General features: G+C 29.8%; 1 protein-coding gene across 2 annotated transcripts; it reads right to left on the bottom strand.

The window, feature by feature from the left end:
* Window positions 1-8,612: 8,612 nt before the first annotated feature.
* On the bottom strand, window positions 8,613-14,120 carry LOC129318126 (protein SMAX1-LIKE 6-like). Of its 2 annotated transcripts, none has more exons than XM_054962715.1 (3): window positions 12,436-14,120; window positions 11,423-11,567; window positions 8,613-10,629 (listed from the first exon to the last, which is right to left on the bottom strand). In XM_054962715.1, the coding sequence occupies exons 1-3, from the start codon at window positions 13,623-13,625 to the stop codon at window positions 8,791-8,793; spliced, it is 3,174 nt and encodes a 1,057-aa protein (XP_054818690.1). In that variant the 5' UTR covers window positions 13,626-14,120; the 3' UTR covers window positions 8,613-8,790. The 2 variants fall into 2 exon arrangements, with proteins under 2 accessions (XP_054818690.1, XP_054818689.1); XM_054962714.1 differs by having other exon boundaries at window positions 11,327-11,567.
* Between the last annotated feature and the right edge of the window lie 8,108 nt (window positions 14,121-22,228).

The raw sequence follows: 22,228 nt of genomic DNA on the forward strand, positions 1-22,228 counted from the left end.
GTCTTTAATGGATTGGGTCAAAAAGACGATCCCACATTCCCACCTAGCCGCCTCACCGGCTCCTTCCTTCTCCTTACCAATTCCACTCATTTTTATTTTATTTCCTTTTCGCCCCACGGCGAATCACGCCGGTGCTGGTTTAGAAGGATAATCAATTTGGAATTTTAACAAATATAATTATTTTTTGAAATTTTTTTTGGGTCATGGATAGTGATAAAATAAAATTCTCTTCCACGTTTATTTAATACGATACAATTTTAATTATTTTACATTTATTTTTTTTTGACCTGGGATCATCTTACATTTATTGAAATCACAGAAGAGCATCTAATTTATTCTTATTCACGTTAAAGAATTTTGAAATAAACTAATTTGACAAAAAAATAATTTAGATACTGCAAAATTAAGGAGGCTAGGTCAGCTCAATGTATGAAATAAATTTAGCAGGAAGGAGCGTATATTTTACCCTGAATATTTTAAGAAAAATTAATCTCTTGAGATAATAATTTATCTATATCTCCAAATATATATATATATATATGGCTCACCGTATAACTTAAAGGAAATCAATTTTCAAGTTGCATTTATTCTTCAACAAGGTTCCTTAACAAATTGTAGGGATGTTCTAGTCTCCCTTCAACTTTAACTGACAACTGTATAATTTAAATACTACTCTCAGAAAAGAATGTAATAGTTTATCGTCTAAAAAATTTTAAAAGTAATAATAGCTTTTTATTCCAAAAGGTAATAATGGTTGAAAATTGTAAAATTACACATTAAATGATAAAAAATTAAATTTCTATAAACAAAAGTATAAATATGTTGAGACGAAAGCTCACTAGGATTCAAGCATAACTTAAGACTTAAAGTACTTGAAAAATATTTACATATTCAAAATATTTACATATTCTCTATTAGTAAGAACTTCATATTGAGAACGTGATTTAATTTCATGAATCATTATATTAAATTTCAATCAAACTTTAAATATTATTTTTTTAAAACAACAACAACAACAATAATCTTGTCCACTAATTTGAGATTGATTTTACTATATAATTGTATTCTATCAATAATCAAATTAATAGATATCTTATTAAATAAAAAATTTACTAGCTCAGTAGTTTTTTTAAATATTCTTCATCTTAATCCTTTTACAGAGTTTAAAATTATCAGTTTTATATTATTCAATTGTGGCCTTGATTGTCTGAATTTATGAATAAAATTAATGAAAATCATATGCTACTTCAGTACTTAAACTAAAACTGATTTCAGTTTTTTTTAACCACGTATGAGCATCTTTTTATTAAATCTAATTTTATTTGAGAGATATTGGACATGTAATACTATTTTTAATCCTATTTATAAGTTATTTTTAACATTTTTTTAAATTAAGAAAATTTTAAATCACATTAATTATATCAAAAATTTCAATAAGTTTTTAAATTTACCTATATTAAATAATAAATATATATACTTTTAAAATAAAATATCTCAGTATTTAGTAAAATTTTATATATAATTAATTAATCATTGAGGCATTTTATAAATAGTATTAAAATAAATATTCTCTCTTTACTTTATAAATAAAAGTAAAAAATATTATAATATCTACTCCCTATGATCCTATTTATAAGTTACATTCAACATGTTTTACTAGAACTGAAAAAAAATTTAAACTTTATTAATTTTATTTTAAAATTTAATAAATTTTTACCTTATCTTTAATAAATATTTTTAAATCTCATTATTAATATTTTTATTTAAAATATTTAATAAAAATAAAAAAATAAAAAAATATTGAGAATGAACAAATATTTTATAAATAAGATTAATTTTTTTATTTTATAAATAAGATTAAAGAAGTATATAATAATAGTAATATTAGAATTGATAGAAGATGGTTAAAACAAGTTTTTCTTAAGAAAACAATTTAAAATATTCTCGTAGGCGAGGCGGCGCGCAATATCCAAGAGCAACCCAATAAAGAAGTGCCACGTATGTGGTATTTTTCTAGATTCGGCCTCACCGAAGCATCCTTACCTGATATTCAGGATGATCACGCTTTGCGCGTTTGTGGGTGACGTGGTTGTGCCATTGCCGTCCGCATGAACCTTTATTTATCATAAAAATAACAATAATGAAGCATATTGGCGGTCGTCTAGGGTCACTGACTGTCACTGAAAAGTTTCGGAAGCATCCGTTTTCTGACATTACAAACGATTTTAATTGGTCTGTCATTCTGTTGAAGATGGGCGACCAATTAGTTATGTTTGCCTTGACCTTCTTTATTCTTTTTTAAAAGGCGAACAAAAGTTTTCTTAAAGTTATCGACTCATGAGAGGGACGGGTCGATGGTTTCTAGGTGCTTGGCACCTCAAATCATATCTTGCCCTTATATTGTGGTTTAACGATCAACGGCTGCGATGCATTTCCTCTCCCACTCTTTTTCTTTTTTGGTGACATCATTTCCCCTCTTTTAAAATGACCGTGATTGTCCTTTTTTGGTCGGGATGTTTTGTTTGTTTGTTTTTTGCTTTTTTGTCAACAGGAATAAACTCCATAAAGAATAATCAGAGTCTTAGAAATTATGTTTCTCAAAATATCAAAGACAAATAGTGTAACTCTTCTAATGACGTTACTATATACAAAAAGATTAAAATTCAAAATTAATTATTCAAGTAATGAAAAATCTCAGATCTCACGTCAATTTAAATTAGTGTTGGTTTTGTTTTTTTCCCCCGTATTACGCATGTTAAAAAGTTCATGGAATGCTCAATTTAATAAAAATATATTCTAATTGAATGAAACAATTTCAGCTAAATATCCTTAGTTCTAATGCTCGATTTAATTATTTCCAAAGAAAGCACAATAGTACAAAAACAACTGATTACTTTATTAATATTTTAAAGGACAGTAATTTTCAAAAATTGGGAGATTCACAGCGAAGGAGATGTCAAGAAAGTTTTTTTGTTCAAGTAAGGATCGATGTAAAATAAATTATTATTAAAATATAAATATAAATTTATTTTTTTTATCTTTATTTGTGAATAATTTTTTTATCATGTCTTGAATGTGATTTTAAAACAAAGCACTTCAAAGAGTGCAGTGATCATCATTTCAAAAAAAAAAAATTAATAATTCGGGCGGGTCGAATTTAAAGCATCCTATCCCTTTTAAAAAGTACACATAGCCAAACCTGATCCTAACACTTTTGGGCTAGCCCGAATACCTGAAACTTTTTAAAAATATTTTTTTTTCTTATTTTTTAAACCAAATTTAATTTTTAAATAATTCTATTAAGCGTAAAATATTATCTTAATTTTAAAAGAATAAAATAAAAATAACTTATCAACTTTGTAATTAAGTAGCTCTGTTATTATTTTATTGCATTATGTATAATTTATTCATGAATATTTCGTTTACTTGAAAATTAATGTCTTAGTTGTTTAAACATTGCTCTTATCATAGTCATATATGAATTTTTTATATATTTTAATTAAATTATATTATTTTAATTATGATTAAGTTGATCTTAATTCTATCACAATTAGGCTACTAATTTAAAATTATTATTTCGATTAGTTTAAAGTTTTTAATAACTTTTAGGTAAATTTTACTTTTCATTTTTATGAATATAAAAAATTACCATCATTATATTATAAAAAAATTATTTAATTATAAGTAAAATATTATTTTTTTTGAAATCATATTTCTTTAAGTTTTTATATTGTTTAACTCTTACATTAAAGGGATTCTTATTTTAATTTACTCTTAATTTTTAACCAATTCTAGCATGGACAATAATCAAGTAATTATTCAAGAATATTATTCTATTTATTATATTTATCTAGTAGTAGAGTTGAGAATTTGTACATACCTAAATTTTATTTTTAAAATTATTTTTAATTTTATTTTTACTTTAAAATTAATTATCTTAATTTATAAAAAATATAAATTTATTTTTTATATGAAAATGATTTATAGGACTTAAATTTTTTTAAACAAAAATTGGGTCTTAAAATATTAAAATATATTTTAAATATTATTTTGAGACATTTTATTGATTAAAAATAATAAAATATGAAATATAACTATTTTTATTTTTTTTAAAAAAAATAACTACATTAAAACACTTATATATTATAGTATAAATAAAATGATATAAAACTTAAAAAATTAATTATTATTTATCATAGTTTATATATTTTTTTAAAAGTTTTTTTTTATTTGGATATTCGGGCCAAGCCTGAGTCCAATCGAGCTTGGCCCAAATTTTTTCAAACTTATTCGGACTGCTTGAAAAGACCTGAGCAATAAAAAATAATGTTTTTTCAGGCTTGACTCTAAATTTTTTGGGCAGGTTCAAGTTTGATCCAAATTACTGGCTCTACCAAAAACGAGCACTTGATGTTCAGGACTTAATTTAATAATCATAGCATATAAATTAGTTTTCATAGTTTATTTTATCCAGAATAGATATTTATTTTTGTTAAATTTTTGGAGAGAGATATTTATATGAAATGCCTATAATTTTACAACCACATTTTCCTTCAAATTATAAATATATCGTTCTAAATTAGCTATGCTATGATGTCATTATTGTTGGAGCACCATTATAAATTAGCCATGCATTTTTCTGGCCGGAACACGTTTGCCATACGTTGATTAGGTTTGATCAACTAAATTCATGGAAAAATCATCAAACTTATGCACGCAATTCTTTATAAATTTTAGCTGTTTTCGAACAAAAGTGATACGCACCATGCCGGCCCAAAAAAGGAGGACAAAAAAATACACCGAGAGCCATGTTCATAATTTCTTGAAAATATAACCTATTGAGACCATATTTCAATAATTAAGAAGCATTGAATGGATAAAAATAAAGTTGGATGAAGTTAAATAAACATGTACATAACTTAACAAAATTTACAAAGTATCCAAAACAATCGTTTTATTTAAATTGGCGAATAGTGCTCTATATAAATTTTATATTTTATACCAACAACGATTGCATAAGATAAATTTTATCTTTTATCCATCTTATAGCAAGAAATTTTGCTTTCATATTTTTTAACAGAACAAGATAGTAATAACTAGAATTTGTACCCGTGCAAAAGTTTCATCATACATGATGTAAAATATTGTAGTTTTGAAAACATTAGTCTATTAGGTACTATTACAATAGTTTTTTCAATTTGTCAAGCAAAACTTCAACCTGTATTATTTTTTTCATTTATTTAATATTAGTTACTTATATATTATTTTAGGATGATTATATCATTTATTTAAAGCATGCAAATACAATTATATAATAACTTTGTAGATTTTAATGTATAAGAAAATATACAAAAGATATATGTCTCTCTTTTAATGAATGAAAAAAGTTATAGCTAAAAAATTTTAATGGTGAGAAAAATGGAACAATTTAAATTTCAACGGACTTTTATTTTGCTTATAAAAAAGATGTTAGATATTCAAGAAAATAAAATTTATATCTTATTAATGTGAATTTCATTTATATAACACTATCTTATCGAATTGATTACTTCTTATTTCACATGCACAAAACCATTATTGTATAAAAGTTTATATAATGAAAAAAATATGAAAGGAGAGGGTTACTCAAATAACAACAATTATACAATAAAATGTGCATGACTGCATGCAATGAATAAGGGATGTTAATTTTTTACTTAGTTTGAGAAAAGTAAAGGGAGGAATGAGAGATTTTAGTTTGATTTAAAAATATAGTCAAATAGAATTATAACATTTTAATAGAGAGAAAATGATAGAGAAAAGAAAAAAAGAAAAATTCATTAAAAACTTTCAACCATATTTCTCAGTTTTTTAAGACCAAACTCGTCAAAGTACAAACAATATATTAAAATGATCTCAAAAAATTTATATAACACTTGTCATTCTTTTTAATTTGTCAACTACATGTATATTAAAAAAAATATTAGTAGCAACCTGCAATTCAAAATTTATTATCCCTTACAAATTAAAATATAATAAAAAACTTGTTTTATTTTATATTTTTTATTTTGATATATGTTAAAATTATAAGTAATACCTTATTTTATTCTATAATCTTTCATCTCGTTCAATTTAAAACTTAATCTAAATAATAATTTAAAAAATATTTAGTAATTTACTAGAATTAAAAAATTTAACAACATACTGTGACTCATAATTTATTACCCCATGTATAATGCATTGTGTCATTTAAAAAAAATTTAAAATAAAAATGTAAAATAAAAAGGATAAATTGAAAATCTAAGAATTTCATAAAATTCAAAAAAATAAAAAACTAAAATAATAATGTTAAAAAATTTTTTATGTTGTTACTTTTTTTATAAATATATTTTAATAATTTATGATTAAAGATATTTTTAAAAATATATGTTTTTGAAAACAATAAAAATATTAAGTGTAACAGATGTGCTAATATTTTAACAACATTTTTTTAACATCATACTATAATTCAGAATTTATTAACCCCAATATAATGTGTAGTTATAAGTCATCTAAAAAAATGTAAAATAAACAGATAAATTAAAAAAATTTAAGAATGTCATAAAATTCACAAAAATAAAATATTAAAGACAATGTTTTATGTTGTAATTTTGTAATAAATATATTTTAATAGTTTATTATTAAAATATTTTTTAAAATGATTCGTTTTTTAAAAGAACAAAACTATTAAATACAATCGCTTTTTACCATAGATCCATAGTAAAATGAATATTTTACTGTATATGTACAGTTAAAAAAGGGTTACCAACAGGAGAGGCATGGCATGAGCTTGGGAGGAGCAATATGGTAATGCATTGTTCATTCACTATTCATTGATTGATTCTAAATTCATATATATGGAGAGAGATTCTCAGCTGTTTTTTGAGGTTTAAATAAACACACGCATGTGGATATGATAATATCAAGAATCTTAAAGACATTAAACCAATACAGAATTCGGGCCCTTCACGAAAGAATCCTGCGTAAAGCTCTTCGTAACACAAGTCAACGTTTTTGTGACTTTGATTAACGACCTCAGCTATATACAACATATACAAATAGAAAGTTAAACTGATATGAATAATCCAGAGAAAAATCACCTTACCGATTGTCAGTGCTATAATCGCATTGTGGATAATCATAAAATATTAAGCGGTTGAATTGAAAAGTCAAATATTGCTGGTTGAATTCCTTCCTTGTTACAAAGCCCAACCAACTTACAAAGCACAATGGTTGTAGGCTGCTTGGAAGAAGCTCGTTCCCATGTACGTCCAGGTTCCAGATATCGTTTTCACTGATAAAAAGGACTTGTCAATTTTTGTTGTTGTTTACTTTTTGCTTAATTTAGGTGTTTCTTATTTAAAATATTATATTATAAAGGATGTCAAATTCCTCATAAAATGTTTTGGTCAGTCATAGAGGGATTCAAAACTATATTGCCAAGTGATTTACTTTTTTTTTTTAAATGTTCTTTTGGTGGGGTCATGTAATTTCAACTCTTAAAATGCAGTTTTGTGCTATTTTGTGCCGTTTGTGTTTTATTTATTTATTTAATTATTTAATGATATTCCGATTTCAATGAGAAAATGTCCGGACAGTATAAACTCTCGTTCGGCGAGTGACAGTGAAGTTATAATAAAGTCCATATTATATAATCAAATTGACGAATATTCCTTGGTTAATTACAAATTAGCTTGCATATCTAGCATCTTCTCTCAGCTCTGATGTTAGGATGCAACTGGTAGAGAGACCTTTAAACCTTTTTTAAAAAAAAAAAACTGTGTAGATTTTTTTTTCATTCAAGGCAATCCTATTTAATATAGATCAAGTACTAAATATATACACATTTTATAACAAATACCCAAATATTAGTTTAACATGTTGTGGGGAGATACTCTTTTTCATTTTACTATACCTTTTATCCTCTGTGTGTGTGTGTGTGTAACCTTTTGTCCTTTTGATTTGTCCCAGTTTAATTTATACTTGTACGGTTTACGCCGTGGGTTTGTTATTTTAAAAACAATCATCAGATTGACAGAAAGCCCAAATTACACACCTTGCTCATGACCCAAAAAGTATTACACCGAAGTTCAAGGGGTACGTAGGGTACAAAATATTGAGAATAAAAAAAAGAACAAAATCAAAATAAATCGAAATATCACTATTTTCTAATATTAAAAACAAATAATCAAAACAACAATGACGGTAAAATATAATAAACATATAATAAATTATGTAGACATAATCACGTAGTAGTAATCATGACCGTTACAGTCCATGATAGGTCATTGCTTTTTTTCCCCCCTCTTACAATTACTCCGGATTTTGAAAGTTTGATGCAAGTTTCCTTGTTATGTACGTTTAGTGCAACACAGTTTTATTAATTGCTCAGTGCTTCCCACTTTTTCCCCTCACCAGATGCTCTGGTTTTAATGCACTGAGGTGAAGCTGAGAATACCCAACTTCTCATATTTTTCTTTTCTAAGAATTGCATTGCTTTTCACAGGGTAAATTTTCTGTTGAATGATCTGCATATACATACATGAGCAAATCTAATTTGAAAGAGAGCTTGCATAATAAACAAAAATCAAACAAACACAAAAGAAGCATGTTAGCAATATACAAGAACTAAGGATTATACATTCTTTTACCATAGTTTCTTGCAACCAAATGATCACCAAAAAAATTCGAGGGATTTACCGACTAACAAGTACTATTATCCTAAAAGCTAAGTTTACACGTAATTACACCGACACATAGTGAGCAAAAAATTTATTTCAGGTTAATATTAGCAGGAAGGCATACTCCAGGAGCTTGCTCTTCCACAAAAATCCCTTCACAGGTAACTAGTTTCATGAAATGCTTAGGTTCAGGCTGGTATTTCTGCAAGGCTTCATTGAAGCTCCTGCCGAGTACGTTTTCAACCCAATCCTCCACAGAATTTTTCTTCTCAGATAACCAAGCGGCTGCCAGTATCTGTATCACGACTTCATAGTCAATTTCCAGCTTAATCCCTAACCCAAATGTCCTCTGAAACCGTGAGCTGATGCTTTTCAAAATTTTCTCAGCAAGTGCATCAAAATTGAAGGGCTTAAACGCTATTCTGGCATCAAGTTGACCACAGAAATCATCAAACCATCCCTCTTCAACCTCCTGGAGAGGCATATTCAAATCTAGATAGGATCTGGATGTCTCTAGGGACTGTTTCGGTACCTTACATGTTGTTGCTTGTTCCATAGAGTCACTTCTGTCATTCAGTTTCCTTTTATTTATAATTGTTGGTTTGGAGGCCTCTTTTCCCAGTGTTACCCTGACATTTGTGTTAATGCTTCTTATGGTATCATCAGAAGAATGTCCGAGTAGTAACTGCATTTGATATCTTTTGGCTTCAAGGATTTTATCCTCAGAGAACATATGCTCCTTCCCCAGAAAGAAAGAGGGTTCGCCTTGGAACCTACTTGAAGTTACGATAATGATTGCATTATTGAAGCTGATTTCCCTGCCATGTGAGTCCGGAAATTTACCTGTTCTTATTGCCTGGAGCAAACTACTCTGCGCCAGAAAATCAGCTTTGTCTACATTTTCAAGAAACACAACTGAATGGGGTTGTTTGCTCAACTCCCCAGCAATATAGTCCACGACTGTCTTCCTCCAAAGTAAATCATGACAAATTGACTTTTGGCTTTCAAAAACTGCATTTAATGGGTAGCCTCTGTCTTGGGAACTCATATCCACAGAGATAAGCCTCTTAGTGTTTCCAAATATCTTCTCTGCAAGTGCTAAAGCAATTTTCTTCTTTCCAACTCTATCAGGACCAAGGAAAGCAAGCCATACATCTGCTCTAGCATGCGAGCCACTCTTCTTTCTGGTGCCACATCTACAGAGGGACATAGTTCGATTGACAACAGATATGGCCTCTGCTTGCCAGCTAACTCTTTCAGCAAGAAGCTGGTTAAGTGACTTGAAATCTATGGGATCCAATTTCCCTTCCATGGGACCAGAACAAGAAGAGGTTTGAGCAATTTGGTGCGACGTATTCTCATTCACAGCATCAAGATCAGCTGAAATGGAGTCTGAAAAATGCCTTATACTCTCTCTATGATCATTTACTTTCGGGGTATCCGGTTCCTGAGCTGCTGATGCATATAACGTTCCCAATCCCAAATCAGTGGTCACAGAAGTAAGGGAGGAAGATGATCTGTGATCAGCCTGACTCATATCAGCCACAGGAGAAGGGGCAACCCAAGGGTTCTGCACGTCAGTTCGCTGACTCTTTGAACCAACTACTCCCTTGTCAGTTCCCTTATTAATGACAGAAGTTCCTGAAGAAACTTGTAACATCTGCTTTGACGGGTTAATACTACATAACCCTTGAGGCATGTAGTTACTATGAATGGAATGTTGGATTCGATCAACTGGTCGATCTCTACCGCTGTTTTCTCTGAAACCCAAACCAAATTGTAAGCCATCAAGAGAGGGCAGTTGAGCCTTTGCTTGGGATATATTTAAGTCAGGAAATGACTCAGTGCAATGAAGATGCCGACAATTATCAGCCCACTTCTTTTGCAATCCCAACAAAGTAGCATTCAAACTTGTGGATTCTTCATTGGTCTGCATGGAAGATGAAGTACATCCTTAAAATAAATACATTCACAATTCAACAAACGTAAGTATGGCGGGTGAGGCAAAACATCGTTACTGGTAGCAGTTAGGAAGAAGAAACTGACAGCACTTCATGTAAATATTTACAAACATGTCACTTACAATCTTATTTTCTTAAACAAAAAAATTCAACAATTACAACTGTTCCGCATGAGCTCTCATATAAAGAATGAGAACTCTTCTCTCATTTCCTAATATTCTTCATGAATCCTCTTCAACCAATGCAGATGCCATTGTTAAGATCAGAGCTAACTATAAAAGAAAATCTACTTTTTAATGTATAATATCATTCTGTATACTAAATTACATTTCAGAAAAGCCCATGATCCCATTCAGTTCAGAAATCCATTACTGAAACAAAAATATATACATTTCTCAATTCAAAGTATAATCGGCAAGGGCACCACAAAAGAAAATTCAAGATATTTCCAAAAGACATGCTGCTATTTTATCTTGTTTGCCATATATAACACACTTATTGTTGAACACCCCTCTAAATGTAAGTCCATATATTTATTTTTCCTACATTGGATTAAGCACCACTGACAACCAAAATCTTTGTCTAATTAAAAGTGTGCGAGCACCCTTGTGAATGCCTCTGTATGAACTGAAAAAGAAAAACCAATACTTAGTGATCATGACTCACCTCAGCAATATCCAATCGTTTATCTTTATCCACATTAACCTGTTGCAACCAAGGCAAGCTTGTTGAGTGACTAGATGCTGAAGTTGTAGGACCTACCTTCAAAATATCAGCAACTTCTTGTTCATACTTCTCATTGCACGCATGGCAGCGAGCCAAAGATTGATTTGTACAGCTTGCTGGGTTTTTGAATTCAGGTGGTGTAGAAAAGAAACCACCCAATGGCACAAAGGACCCCATCAAACTGTAAGTTCATCATGAGCAGGGAACTGTGAGATCCATAGGCACGAAAATAAGTCAGATGCTAAATTGTAAGCTTTCGAAGAGACTCAGTATCATGAACTTTAAATGAAATATGTTAAAGATTGCATTAATTACCGCAATCAGCAAAAGACTGCAAGTTGAAATAATGGCCGTGATGGCACATGTTGGTCAACACAAGCACATCACGCATAACCACTGATTGGGCTTCATTAATGCATCTCATAAATTGCCAAAAGCTGCCAAGATTATAGATCACAATAATAATAAAAAAAATAAAACTGTTTAGGGCCAAAAGAAGAGAAGGCACGAGTGCAATTGGCCTAAACCCCATAAAACAAAACATTTCGAAAGCGGATTCAAAGCAATAGCTCCCGTTCCTGAAGGAAACCTTTTAGACAAATAAACCTAGCGGGTATCAAGAACAGCCAAGATCGCCTATTGCTTGTTCCAAGCCAGTAATACATTTAAGACACTAATTAGTGTAAATAATTTTTTCTAACACATCAAGTACTGCACCCGAAAATGAATTAAATTACTAATCTTGAATCGGGAACTTCACGGAGCTCTAAATCCTTAAAAAAACGAGTACAAGACAGAGCAAATTAGTGGCAAGGAAGATAAAGAGAACCCAGAAAGAAAAAAAAACATTTCAATTTCAAGAATAAGTCCGAAATAAGCGAAAGAATCCTACAATAAAGGCAACTCAGTCTCAGTAGCCAGAAGTCTTGAGTTACAAATCTAGTTTTTCTTTCCAGAGAAGCCACACATCTAGACATGTATTATATTTAATTCATTGAACCCAAGATAATTACAAAGTTAACCAACAAAACATAAGATACAGAACCCACCTGGACTCAGAGTAGAGACCCTCAATTGAAGGGGAGGCAGATGTCATGGTCAGAAGATGCAGATCCCAATCCTTTTCCACAGTTGGGAACATAGTTAAAAACTTGGAATATACAACAGAGGTTCCTGCCATGCCGACCAGCCATAATTTCTTGCCATGAATTTCCAGTAAGCTTGTCAACTGTGAGACCACAAAATTCACAGCAACACCAGGCGCACCATCCCCGACGAATGGCTCGAGCTCTCCGAAATTCACAACGATACCCGGACCTGAGCACTGCTCCACTGCTCGAGTCAATTCCTTAAATTTCAAAACCATCTTCTCTTCACAGCCACCTTCAATAAAAAATGCAGCAATCTCCCTCTCAATGCAAATCATCTTAACCCCAGCAATATCAGCCGGCAACATACCCACTCGACCTCTCTGTACAGAATCAGTGAATCTCCGAAGAGCACCCTTCGCGTAAGCACCCGTCAGCAAGGGATTTTTCTTAGTCTTCCTCACAAAAACCTCCGCAATTCTTCTACAATTCTCATCTCCATCTTCGCGTCCCGGATTGGCCATGAAAGGGAAGTTGAAACCTGAACGATCCATTTCCAAACCTGTTAGATTGCCCAAAAATAAAGGTGGGTAACGGCTCCGGAAGAATCGAGCCGAAGCTTGCGCTATAGGCGGTTGAAGCAATGCAAGCTTGATGTCACAGCTTCGAAAACCAGCTTCCCCGAAAACTCTGTTCACAATCGGATCATCGAGAATGGACAAGATGAAGTGCTTGAGCTCCACCTTCAAAAACGAAGCCGTTTGTTGTTGCTGATGCATATGCATCTGTATCAGATGAAAACTCTCTGGATGCCTCCTCTGGTTCGCCTGGGATCGCTTAATAGCGGCCATGAGTGAATTGGATATAGGAGGGTCGTCCTCGAGAGCCTTGGTGGTGGGCAATCGATCGAGAGACACACCCACAGAGAGCTCCAAAGCTTTGAAGTGGAGACGCGGAGAATACGAGCAGCTACGCGCGCGAGTGCAAGCATCCCGGAGAGTGGAAGAAGGCAAGGCGAGCAAGGCAGAGATAGCATGAAGCGAAGTTGTCTGCGCATGGTTGCGGCGACGAGCAACCGCTACGGCGTCGTCCAAAGCACGAGCGGCCTCCTCCGTCAAGCATTGCCTTGCTGCGCTGACCGGCGTCGGCATCGCCGGCGAGCATATATGCACTGTATTTATATGTATCTATATATGCGGAGTCGCCTGGCGAAGAAGCGGCTGGATTTGGACTTTTTGCAGTGAGGTAATAAAAAATTGTTTAGGATAAATTATTAGAGCGAGTACGCCAATACAAGGAGAGAAGCAGAGCAAGAGAGAGAGAGCGCGAGCGAGAGAGCAAGATTGTTGGGGTTGATGATGGCAGCGGGTGATGCTTTGTGGGTTACGAATTACGATGAAAGAGAGAGAGTGCGAGATCGCTGTGGTTGATGATGGGGGTGGGTGTTGGGACAGAAGATGATGAACGATAGTTTGTGGGTTACGAAGTTGTGGATTGCCATAGTTGACGTGGGACCCTTCTTCTTCTTCGCTTTGGTCTTGAATCAAACACATGGTGAGCATAGATTCTGTGTTGCTCCACTCGCTCTCGCTCTGTGTGTCATGGAAGAAGATCTTTATATTTATTTTTTTTGGGTGATGAAGGGAATACAAGAAAAGGAAGAAGATGAAGATCTCTCTATACTGAAATTCTATTTCTTTATGAATTTTTCTCAAGTGCGTGTCTTTCACTGTGATTAAGAGAGAGACAGATGCCGTGCCCATTGCAGCGAATTGGGCCAACGAGTGTCAGTGTCAAGCTTTTGAGCCTGAAAATGTCCTTTTGATCTTGTCTTTTCCTTTTTGGATGGCCTAAAAAGGTTATTTCCATGTTTTCAGTAACATCACAAATCACAAATATACTCTATAGGAAAATTGCATAGCGATCATAATATTCCTAATGTTAATTACATAGATATTGATGATTTAAAGGTATCTAATTTAATTATTTATATAAAAAAGGAAGAACTTAATATAAAAAATTATCTCTATTTGGATAAATCAGTTAATTAATATTTATAATATATATTTGTATTTTTTTTTTTGCTACTCAAAACAATTATTTGTACATTTATTGGTTAAACTTTTGTGTAAAGAAGTATAGATATACAATTAAAAAATAAAAATAATATAAAAAGATAAGAACAATGCCTTTTGAACAAAAGTCACACTTATTCTAGGAAAAAAGGTTTTTTATTTCTGAAAAAAAGTGGTAATGGCAACCAAAAATGAAGATTTGGTTTAGATACGGTGAGGGTAAGGAAAGATACATACAACGAATAGTTAATGGGAAATTTGATATTAAAGTTGTCCGTGTCAAAGGTCAATGATGTTTCCTTTTGTAATTATGCGGACGCATTCTAGTGGGGATATTTGACTAACAAAGGAGAAAATGCTTGGGATTATTTATTTATTGAGTGACGATAAGTCGATAAGAAGCACTATCTTTATTTTAATTGTTTATTCATGTCCTGATATGTTTGAATTTTACTGTCATCATTGGCTTCCGAATGTCATACTATCCCTTTTGGTTGTTTCTGCCGTAGTCAGTGTAATTCCATGTATAAATAACTCATCCGATAATAATTATGTCCCGCTTAAATATAAATTTTCAGATTCGACTCCGTGTGTAAATAATGTATTTCTAAGTTATCTACTCTTGTTTGGGAATCATCAGTACTCAAATTTAATCCAGATATATCAGATATTCAACACCGTGTAAGAAAAATATTTAGATATTCGCAAGTTTATTTATTTCCTGGCAAATAAATAAAAACATCAACAATAATACCAATAATTTAGTGCATTGATATAAATTATAACACAATCAATCATCTTATCTATATAAGTCGTGGATAGATAAAAACATTGACAGTCGCTACACTGGATCAAATTGTTGACTGGATTACATTTTGGAACCCGTATATTTCAGCTTATTTTATTAAAAAAATTACTTATTCTTTTGAAAAATATTTATTCTATAATTTTTATGATATTTTTAAAAATGAAATCTAAAAAAATATTTTGATTATTTTAAAAAGCTATTTTGAGTAATTTTTGAAAATAATTTAATGTGATAGATGATAAAGGGTGTGTTTAAAGAGGTGTAATGGCAAATATATTATAGAATAATAAAATAATAAATTATTTTTATAAAATAAAAATTAAAAAAGATATAATAAAATTTAAAAATAACTCATTAATAAATAATTTTTATCATTATAATTAAACATAAAATAATATATGCCTTTTTAAAATTTATTTTGCCCGGAACACTGTGGTGGGATGCCGACACTCCCATATCATTTTAACGGTGATGCATGCGACCAACCACTGAGAGGGAGGGAAGTTATGGACCTTAACGCCATAAGTGGAGACTTTCACTAAGAATGGCATTAAGGTGGTGATGTATGCACTGCCTTTCACCACACATGGATTTTCTATGAATCAGAGACCAAGTGTTGAGTTGTCGTTAGGATGAATATTCGGTCAGTTCGATTTTAATTTTTTTAAAATTAACTGATTAAATTATATATAAAATTTAGATTGAATCGGAACAGAATACATAATTAAATTGAATTAAAATCAAATCAAATTATAATAGTTTAATTTGATCAGTTTATTCGGTTCATAGGCTTTGATTTTGGTTTACAGAGTCTAATTATTTATATATTTTTTATCCATTTTTTTCCCTTGATATTGAAGGTCCAACAAAAAAATAACAATTTTATACCATAATTTATGAAAAAATTAATAAAATTTAATATTGTTACATTAAAACTAAACTATAAAAACAAAAAATTAGAACATCACATTAAACAAAAAATACTATTATTGTAAGTGGTAGAAAGATATTTTTTACTCACTTAGATGAGAATTTATTCATATTTTTAAAAAATATAAAAGAAAAATATATATAATTTAGTCGGCTCAGTTTATTTGGTTCAAAAATTTTCAAACCAAATCAAATTAATTAGCCAAATTTTTCTTACAAAAAGACCGAATCAAAATAAAAAACTAAATAAATTGAATTAAATAAATAAAATTTAATTCTGTTTTGCTCACTCCTAATTGCCGTCACTAACAATGACATCAGCCGATTCAGCATTTGCCGTGGCTAGGTGCCAAGGTTGAACGAGGATGATATTAAGGAAGGAGGGAGCACATGTCAGAGGCGGATGGCCATCGAGGAGGATGGGGAAGGTGCGAAGTGCGAATGATGTTGTTGGCCTTGGCTTGAGGATGAAGACGAAGACGGATTTAAAATATTTATTCCTCTCAACCTCAGGCTTGTCCGGGCTGTGAAGCAAGTGCAAGTGATCTTTCTTTTTCTTTTTTTTTTCTTTAAAGGAAAAGGCAATAAAAAACATGTATAAAACATAACATCCTACTCATAATAGAGTGGAGGTAGGATATATTAATGATAACAAAAGAAAGATAAAAATACTAAAATAGAGAGATCAGTTTTTGAAAGAATACTAGCGATGGTGAAGGAGGTGCCTCTTGCGATGGTTTTAGGAGCATAATCTCCGGCAAGGGCAGAGAGGATGGAAATTGAAACGGCTCTTGTAGGTCTCGAGGCAACACAAGAAATGCCCTTACTCAATGCTAACTTATGCTTAATTTCCTTTTTTAAATGAGGTGATTTTAATAAATGCACATCAAGGTCCATGGGACTTAGGAATTATTTTAACATTTTGTGGAATTTCTTGATAATTTGAATCTCTTTAGGACTTCAGTGCGGTTTCCCCTTTTTTACTCAACTTCTATTTACTCGATATAATCAAAATTGCAAGAAGTGTCTCTGGCTAGTAGGCGAAAACAAAATTACGCACTTTAAAGTGAGCCAAGGAAGTATAAATCAAGGAAAATCAAAATCTCTTATTTTTTTTAATTAAAAATATAAAATATTTTTAATTGAATCTTATTCACAAATAAAATAGTTATTTACTTTCAAACTAACCTTATATTTATATATTTATCTTTACTAAACATCCTATAATAAATATAAAGTTATTATTAATACGAGCATTTAAAAAAAATAATGATTACACCTCAAAAGATTTAAAAATATATTTTTAAATATTTAACTTTTTAAAAAATATTTTATTTTTTTAAACTGAAAGAGTAATTTATAAGAGATGACACCAATAAATCAAAGTCTGAACTCTGAAATACAAGTCAATTCATTGAGACGCGAGAAATGGATTGGGTGAGGTAAGTTAAACCACCTTGCCTCCTTGACGAGTTGGATAAATTTCAGCCCAACTCACTGTACTTGCCAATATAATTTTGTTCATTTTAAAATATTTTCATGTTTCTTTCAACTTTTAAATTGAGTTGCAAATTTTTATAGGTTAATTTCAAGGTGTTTTCATAGCTTCATAAATCCATATAATTAAATTAATCCTAAAACTTGCAAACATTGGCATGCACTCTATTACATAATTATTATATTATATAGAAACGATAAAATAATAAAGAAACATAAATCAAACATGTAACCAAGCTTTTTTCATTATAATTGAAATTAAAAAATAAAAAAAGAGGTAAAATAACAATAATTTAAAAAAAGTGCCAGACACCCAGACCACATTTTTGATAGGTGTTGGTTGAGCTATACTTGCCTGCCTTTAAATAGGTTGGTATTTTTCCAGCCTAACATATCATTTTTTTGTATGAGTTAAGTATTGGATGTAACTTATTTTTCAACCTCCCGTCTCTTCCATATTTTAGAATATGTGTTTTTTTAGATCAAATTTAGATAATTAAGATGGAAAATATAAAATGATGAAAAAATGGTTTAACAAATTTGAAAATTTTAATTTAATTAGAACGAAGTAGATTGAGAAAAATAAAGAGAGCACGGGAATATAAAATGGCACGCAATGTTGATTATATTTGTCCAAGTCAGTTTTCATGCATATACAGCTACATGTTACATTATCAAGGTACATGATAATAATGGTAGTTTTCTAAGCGGGCAACATCAAATGTTGTCTATCCTGAAATTTTTTGTAACTTAGCATGACTATTCTATGTTTGATACTTGTAGTGTTTGTGATCCACCTAATTTTGATATTGTTAATTTACATTATTAGCTGTTACTATTAATGAGTGCTTTGATCATTAGCACTTGAAGCTAGTTGTGTTAGCAATAGTTTGAAAACATGATTGCTAGTTTAAGCAACAGTGAGAGTGCTCCACTTAGTTCGGGCCAAAAATATTGGAATTTCACACGCGCGCGCGCACAAATATCAATGGAAGAGACGAATACGCAAATACAATGCACTAAGAGAGACATCGCTTTCATCCAACATTCTACCTGGGTTACATTTTTTCTTAGAATGAGAAAATAAATAAAAATATAAAGGCTTTAAATATATGTTTGATGCTCCAATAAAATTAAATGAAATGTTTGCATGCATTTCGTTTGACATGTTATTTACTTATTTTGGTCCTTCGGTTTGATCTCTTGGAATGAATTTATTTTCATTCCAAAAATAATATGAAATTAATTAAGCATCAGATGTCCTTGATTGAAGTAAATAATTTTAAATCAAGAGAAAAAAAAAAAAACTGTCTACAATATGCCTAACATCACGCTAAGGGTGAAAATAGGTCAAGTTGAGTTAAGCTTTGACTAAATAGATTTAAGTTTGTGTGTTAAATTAAAAGCCTAATCTTGACCTAAAATCTATATAAGGTTTTTCGCAGAGTCCAAACTTGAGCCTATCTAAAGTCTGATTTAGTTTGAAAGCTTGTTTGCACAATAAACTTTAAAGGTTTATATAAGTTATAAGATTATTAAAGATTATATATGTACAGCCTGTTTGCCAACTAAAATATATAATAAGTAAGAAAATAGTTAAGGAAGAACCATATGATACTTTTAAGTTTTGGTCTAGAAAAGGAATGAGAAGGAGCTTTTGAAAGGAGATGGAGTTAATTATATTCAAAATTTTAAATTAAATATTATATATTACATATTATATCTATGTAATATATTACACTCACTCCGTTTAAAAATATAAGACATTTTTAACCAAATATCACTCCCCAATAAAATAGTTACTTACTTCTCAACTAACCTTATCTTCCATATTTACTCTCATTAAACACTCTATAATAAATATAAAGTCATTATCAATAGGGGTACTTTTGAAAAAAAGGCAATGATTATACTTTAAAAGATTAAAAATGCCTTATATTTTTAAATATTTAATCAAAAAATATCTTATATTTTTTAATGAAGAGAATATAATAATATCTATATAAATAGACTGGCTCATGAGACTTGTAGGTTAAGTTTTGTAGAAATAAGCTTGACATGTTTGCTTAAATAGGTCTAATCAAATATTTAAATTTGACCTGATTTATTTAATAAACAGGCTTGATCTGGTTTGAAGCAAGCCAGCTTCTAGACGCTTAATAGTGGCCTGACTTACTACCGCTACATCACACGCACATCTTTTTCTCACATGCCATTTTATATGTCTGTACGGGAGAAAAAGATACGTAAACTTAACAAAGCTACTGACGTGTTTCTTTTCAGTGGCATAAAAATATTTCATACACGAATTTCAACCTATGATTCAACAAAATTGCCCGCGATAATTCTGGCCAAAAAAATAAAATACCCATAAAATAAAGATAGAAACAAGACAAGATAGCTGGATTTCGTGTATTCTAACGAATCTCGATTTGAGTGATTTAAACATTAATGGAACAAAACATCATACTATTTGAAATGCTAATTAAATCTCTGGCCAGGAAAAAAAAAAGGAAATATGAATTAAATCGTTGCTGTGAAAATCCACATAATAAGGTGGATAAGCTCGGTTGAAAAATGGAAACAAATGGTGGCGGAGAGAGAATGTGGATTATAATTATTTGGTTTAATCAGGGCCACGTACAAATTACATAGAAATTCTTAGTTAGATGAAGTGTGCCACCCATAAAACATAGCCTCCAATAAAACATAACATTTAGATAATATTAAATATAAATTAATTTTAATAATAATAATAATAATAATGAGAGAAAATATAAAAAATTAAATATACATTTTGTTATTAGAATAAAAGTAATTAAAAAAAAAGTTAAGGTGCAATCTTACCCTTAAACTATTATCAGAGGTGTAATGTTACTCTTAAACTATTTATCACAGCAATGCTACCCCTAAACCAATCAAATCAGAATAATGTTGCCCCCACCGTTTAAACATTTATTATTGTAACTAGTGGAACTCACTTTTTATGAGTTAAGATGTAATTTTTCCCCTAAACTATTATTGGAGAAGCAATATTGCCCTCACTATTTAAAAAACAATAAAATTCAATAAAAATAAAATTATAATAATATTAAAAAAATAATATTAAATGTATATATAAATATAAAATTATAATAGTATCAAATAAAAATAATATTAAATGTATATATAAATATAAATATAAGAAAAAATATAAATTATAATTTTATAATTTGTCAAATATAAGTAGATCTTGGTTAAATAGTATTTGAGGAGGTTCAAAAGTATTTGTATATGCACCTATAACTATCGACCAAAGCCATCGTTAACTATTCAATTTGAATTAAAAAAAACTGTTTTCATGATTGAGGTAAATTGCATAAGAGTTAAGTCGCTATTAAGCTAGAAACTGAAGTTGAATTAGGAACTAAAGTGGTTTTCAAAAAACTAGACAGTTTTAAAGATAATATTAAAAAAGCTTAAAAAATTTTAAAAAATTTAAAAATTAGATCCTACTAAAAGATAACTTTATTTTTAAAAAATTCACATGTATAAAATATGATTTGAGGCCCTTTTTTTTATAAAGATGTCAATAGTTATAGGTGCAAATGAAAATACTTTTGAGTTTATTTATATCTAATTTAATCAAGATTCACTTATATTTCACAAGTTATAAAATTAAAGTTTAATTTTTTCTTATATTTATTTTATATATACATTTAATATTATTTTTATTTTATAAAATTACAGTAGTTTATATTTTTTCTTATATTTATTTTATATCTGCATTTAATATTATTTTTATTTAATATTATTATAATTTTATTTTATGAGTACATTTAATATTATTTTATTTAATATTAATATTATTTTATTTTATTTAATTTTGCAATTTTTAAAAGGTGAAGGCAATATTTAGGGGTAAAATTACACCTTAACTCATAAAAAGTAGGTCTCACTATCTATAGTAACGGATGTTTAAATGATGAGGGCAACATTACTCTAATTTAATTAGTTTAGGAGTAACATTGTTATGATGAATAATTTAAGGGTAGTATTGCTCATTCGAAAATTGTTTAAGAGCAAAATTGCACCTTAACCCTTAAAATAATGTTACGTAAAGATTTTATTTAGATGATTTGGACCTTTGAACTAGATAAACCACGAATGATGTGTTGCATCCAATTTATATGAAAATTACTCCAAATTACAAAGGAAGGGATGAGGCTTAGTGGTAAGTAGCACACAGTAATTTCTCCAGTCTTATTTAAAAGGTCGAGAAAAAATTATTTTATATGTTATTTATGTCACATTATTAAATTTTTATAAAAAAAATTTTATTTACGTTCAATTAAATGTTAGTGAGAGAACATATGTCATTAAAATATGTATATTTCATATATAAAATTAAATTTTTTTTAAATTTGTAGGAAAAAATTAATGAATTTTATTCTTCTTCTTAATC

The sequence above is a fragment of the Prosopis cineraria genome, unplaced genomic scaffold (genome assembly GCF_029017545.1).
Source record: "Prosopis cineraria cultivar Desert tree isolate PC_DT_omini unplaced genomic scaffold, ASM2901754v1 PC8, whole genome shotgun sequence".
NCBI classification, from domain to species: Eukaryota; Viridiplantae; Streptophyta; class Magnoliopsida; order Fabales; family Fabaceae; genus Prosopis; species Prosopis cineraria.